This window comes from Wasmannia auropunctata, unplaced genomic scaffold (genome assembly GCF_000956235.1).
Source record: "Wasmannia auropunctata unplaced genomic scaffold, wasmannia.A_1.0 LD336111.1, whole genome shotgun sequence".
In the NCBI taxonomy this organism is placed as follows: Eukaryota; Metazoa; Arthropoda; class Insecta; order Hymenoptera; family Formicidae; genus Wasmannia; species Wasmannia auropunctata.
Genome location: NW_012026779.1, coordinates 3,838,639 through 3,843,819, shown reverse-complemented (window position 1 = coordinate 3,843,819; position 5,181 = coordinate 3,838,639). Strand labels below are relative to the sequence as shown.

Below are 5,181 nucleotides of genomic sequence, written 5' to 3'. Positions count from 1 at the left end.
AAAATTTTTGTGATGGTACAAGATAGCTAAAAAAAATAAATAAAAATATTTTTTTTTTTTTAAATGTTTCTGGCCTCAAAAAATCTTCAAAATTTTTTTACAAATGTATCTTGTCTACATCTATAACATATATTTTTTTTATGAAAATTGATTGAGCTGTTTAATAGATATAAATTTTTTTTGAAATTTTGATTTTTATTTCTCACACCCCAACGGTTGAATATTAAGGGCTAAGTTTGGTAAAATTGTAACCGATATTGATAGCAACTAAATTGTAAAAAATGGTCATGATCGGCACGGGAGCAGATCGCCCCTCCTTATCCAGCTACGGCCTTTAGTCCACTTGTAGCGATTGTAGCGACCCGAACGAATCATTGAAACCTTGACGGACGTGTGAACAACTCACCAAAATTTCATCGCAATCGGATGAATGGTTTACGAACGCATACGAGACAAACAAACAAACATTCATTTTTATATATATAGATAGATAGATAAACTACATAACGTTATTAAAGATAGTTACTAAAAAATTGCAATACTTTTTTTCAATTAATTTTGGAACACAAATATTTTAATCTTCCGAATCACTTTTCCTTAAACAATGCATACAGTACCTTTTTACAATGTTGACATTGCTCTTTATCGATAATTACAGCAATCAACTCTCATTTTAAATTCTGATTTCGCATGATTGAGAAAAAATGTTAAATTTTATTTTATAAGACTCTATAATTTATATAATTTAAACTTTTGATCGTACTTTTGACTAACTATAATTAATTCATTCTTTTATCGACTGACTACATTTACGATGCTAACCCATTTTTGCGTGCTACTAATATGAAATCAAATATGAGAATGACGCAAATATTAAATATTAAATATGGCTCGATTGTTGTTGATAATATAAATTTGTCGTCTTTATCAATATTAATTAACAAGTACACACCACCTTTTTCCGGCTATGAAACGGGATGAATGACAAAATCTTTGTTGAGTGATATTTTTTGGTACTTGACTCAGAATCAGAGAAGGATGCTTTACATCAACTTTTTAATCGCTTTAATATTTGTACACCAAAGATAGCTTTAAAAAAACCGAAACATTTGTCGAGGAATGTAATGGAATGATTTATAACATTAAAATACCAATTTATATGTTATTGTACCTAATATTTATCGCGCTGACTCATTATAGCCCTTTTTTGGTTTATAATTTATTTAATATTCAGGAGTCCATTTAAAATTGTTTTAATATTTATTTAATATTTAATTAAACTAATATTAAATAATAAAAAGGTAATAAAATATTTTATTTATTATAAAGTTCTAAATAAACATTGTTCATTTTTAAATTTTAAGGCATTTTTAATTAAAACAGAATTTCTTTCTTCTTCTATCTTACTCGCTCTATTTACAAAAAAACAATAGTACATAAAATGTATCAAACGTCATATAGAAAACTATAATTTTTTAATCAATTATTATTCTATACATATTTGCTAATATTTAATTTAATAAATGGATATGCTTTTTAGCATAATCAATGTAATAAATGTTATTCTAAGCATTTAATAACTACTGCTTTTTCAATCTTCTTTTATATTCTTGTTTTATTTTATTTAATTTTTTTATTTTATAAATAGTAGCACCTTTATATTTAATTTTAAAATTTTGACTTTTTATCCGAGAGATCCGGCTTCGATTCCTGGCTGAGGTAATATTTTTCGCAATAAACTTTACAGATTCGGAGGAAGGGAGTTCTTATAGATGCATGTTAACATCAAAAGATATTAAATTACTCGTCAATTTAATTAGTTACAAGTGGATTCCGGCTTCATATAAAAACTGTTTCAAGACTAACAAATATTGTGGCGTGCAATTTGTATGTAGTTGGATATTGTAAAAATTAATACACACTAATACTCGTGTCGGCTAAATAGACATTACTTCAGTATATATTTGTTTTATTCTCTCACAAACCTAAGTCCTTCAAATTATTTTTAAGTTTTCTTTTGGAATAATTTTTACACGGTACACAATTGTACTTTTTTGTAATTGTATTATATATTAACATCAATAATATTATCATCGTATAAAATAAAATAAAAGAATAACACTAATAAATAATTATAACATTCAAAACTTATATCCAATTTTTGGATTTCCATGCATAAATATTAAGTTATATATTCATGTTATTTGACTTTGCTCTCAATGTTTCAAATAAAAAATCTTCTATATAACTCTACTATCCGTCTTTAGTGATAAAATTTAATTTTATTTATGCTTACCTTTATTATGTCTGCTGCTTCCTGAGGTATTGTGAGAAAAGAGTCTGTTAAAGCTACTGCAAAAACTTTATGCTTAAATTCTTCTGCGTGTTTTGCTGCCTACAAGACAGATTATGAACAATAATAACACAAGTGCTACAGCAAATCTATCTAAATGTAAATTTGTTTTACTTACAAATTGTACTATACATTGTCCTCCATAACTATGTGCAATAATAGCAATATGTTTTGCCTTACAATTTCGAATATAATCATTCCATACTGCTTCTATATGTTTATGAGGATCTTCACTACCCTAACAAAAATTAATCATTTAACAATTAAAATTTAGGCAATAATTAAAAGAAATAATCAATTTAATATATCGAGAGATAATGACTTAATTACAAGAATTTTATGTGTTTTTCCTGCAGCAATTCTTTCATTGTCATTAGTATTAAGTACTAAGATGTTGTAGCCCAATTCCTTCGCTTTTCTAATATATGGGATTTGTGTACCACTGTAGAGATTATCATTTATTATTAAACGTCTAGCCCATTGTCCAGCCCTAACAACACCACTGCCATGAATTAATATTATCAGTTTGTCATTTTCATGGTTATCTTTATTTGCAAATATAAATGATCTAAATTCTAATGAATTATGAGATTTCTTTGGTACTGGCAGTTTTTCCAAACCTTCTAGTTCTAGCAAATCATACACATAGCGAGTAATTATCTGTAATAGAATGTAGAACTATAATAATGTACAATACTGTATTAAATTATAGCCTTATAAATAATTTTACATACTTCACCTAATTCTTCATATCGCTTTTGGTTATGCTCTGGGTTACTGCTGATTCTGAATTCAAAGCCTTTATTAGTCAAACCAGAAGTTATATCAAATTGTTGAAGCTTTCCATCTATAATATTTAACATTAGCATTTATTCTAGTAAATAATTATATCACATTAAGAATTATAATTCTTATATTCTAATAAAAAATTTAATTACTTGACTAATAATAATCTTCAAAACTTGAATTGTAATGTAATAATTTAATAAAATGTAAGTTTAATATGATTAATCTATAATTATAAAAATAATACAGATTTATTTTCTAATAAAATTCATTCTTTATGTTGAATACGTATAATACAAACTTTAAATAATATCAACATAATAATATCTTTAAAACTTCTTTAATTAATTAAACTCTTCCAATGTAAATTTTTTCTAAATAAGATATATTGTTGTATACAACCTGTATCGAAATCATAACCAAATTTTCGTAACAGAAATGTTGACTCTGTCGACATAATTTCACGATTTATTTAATCTGAAAAACACATTTTTTATTAATTTTGTGGATTATAATTATAGTGGATCATAATTCCTAATATACTAATAACTGATAAATGTAATTGTCATACCTTCTATACAGATAAAACAAAAGTGATGAAGGCATTCGGTTTGGCAATTGGCGTTTATAAGCAGTATTGCTGCGACTCTAAAAAATTATTCACCAGACTTCTGTTCAAAAAGTCATCAGATTAGAATATTTTTCACTAGATTTTTTAAATGTAAATTTAAATGAAAAAACTAATTTTAATTATTTTAAATGATTTAATAAACATATTTAACATATTAATATGCATTATACACATTCCCAGATAACACACAGAGCCCAAAAGAATTCATTAGTATATTCAGTTTTATGTCATCAATTCTGAGGCCCTTCATTTTCAGGCCCAAAAAGAATCCCCTTAAAAAAAGAATTCTTTTTGCATCTGAAAATGAACTCAGAATTAGTGACATATAACTGAGTTCTTTTTTCATTCTCTGTGCTATCTGGAAGTATTATAACATTAAATGTAAAATATATTGTAAATAATATTAAATGTAAAATATATGATATTATATATATATATATATATATATATTACATTTGCAATACATTTTACATTTAATGTTATAATACTTCCAGATAGCACAGAGAATGAAAAAAGAACTCAGTTATATGTCACTAATTCTGAGTTCATTTTCAGATGCAAAAAGAATTCTTTTTCTAAAAGGGATTCTTTTTGCACATGAAAATAAACTCAGAATTGATGATATAAAAAACTGAATATACTAATGAATTCTTTTGGGCTCTGTGTGCTATCTGGGCTGTAAGGTTTATAACATCTCTTTAGTATAAAAATTTTTTTTGAAAAATATATTAAAATCAATATTACTATATATTACTACATATAATTATTAACAAAAAGAATTTAAAAACGTCTATTTACAATTAAATAAATTTATTAATAATTCTTAATTATTTACTTGTTCATAATAATTATTAATTGATAAAAATTTATAATATAATAAATTTATTAATTAATTTAATAATAATTTATAATTATAAATAAATTATACAATAGAACCATTATCTTTTATTAAAACATTGCATTACGTATTTGATACTTATTCACAGTTTTTCCAAAATGTATATTTCCACCTTGTATAAATTCTTATGACAGATATTCTAACCCTCACTCTAATTCACTTAGATGTAGTGATTCACATCCATGTAATATTTGGGCGTTCCAAAATCCATCAAAAAAAAAGATGTCACAACTTTTAATCATAGGTTGCGTTCCGCAAAGCACATCATGCGCATGATGTATCATTGTATCCTTGTTGTTCAACAAATGATAAACAAAGATGAAAGGATATATCATGCGCATGACGCGCTTTGCGGAACGCAGCCCTAGTTTACACCGTTAAATTAATTGATACAAGTATCAGATTGGTACGAACTAAGAGCGAATTCACACCTTGACAGAAAAACTTGAAAGAAATGGAAAACAGAAAAGCAGAAGCCAATCAGAACTCGCACTGATAGCAAGAAAAGCAGAA

General features: G+C 25.7%; 1 protein-coding gene across 4 annotated transcripts; it reads right to left on the bottom strand.

Annotated features, from left to right (window-relative positions):
- Positions 1–1,795: 1,795 nt before the first annotated feature.
- Positions 1,796–4,857, bottom strand: LOC105450064 (UPF0528 protein CG10038). 4 transcript variants are annotated; one of them, XM_011689699.1, is made up of 8 exons: positions 4,781–4,857; positions 3,711–3,810; positions 3,542–3,616; positions 3,088–3,200; positions 2,684–3,013; positions 2,472–2,591; positions 2,297–2,395; positions 1,796–1,937 (listed from the first exon to the last, which is right to left on the bottom strand). In XM_011689699.1, the coding sequence occupies exons 3-8, from the start codon at positions 3,594–3,596 to the stop codon at positions 1,821–1,823; spliced, it is 834 nt and encodes a 277-aa protein (XP_011688001.1). In that variant the 5' UTR covers positions 3,597–3,616; positions 3,711–3,810; positions 4,781–4,857; the 3' UTR covers positions 1,796–1,820. The 4 variants fall into 4 exon arrangements, with proteins under 4 accessions (XP_011688001.1, XP_011687992.1, XP_011688019.1 ...); XM_011689690.1 differs by having other exon boundaries at positions 4,736–4,851; XM_011689717.1 differs by lacking the exon at positions 1,796–1,937 and adding an exon at positions 1,963–1,992 and having other exon boundaries at positions 4,736–4,851.
- Positions 4,858–5,181: the final 324 nt, after the last annotated feature.

Bases quoted from the DNA above. Each gene is read 5' to 3' on its own strand.
- LOC105450064 (XM_011689699.1), bottom strand. From the start codon at position 3,596: ATGTCGACAGAGTCAACATTTCTGTTACGAAAATTTGGTTATGATTTC. The intron at 3,201-3,541 runs GTTGTATACAAC...TAAATATTATAG, and splicing joins TGGTTATGATTTCGATACAG to ATGGAAAGCTTCAACAATTT. The intron at 3,014-3,087 runs GTATGTAAAATT...ATTCTATTACAG, and splicing joins GATATGAAGAATTAGGTGAA to ATAATTACTCGCTATGTGTA.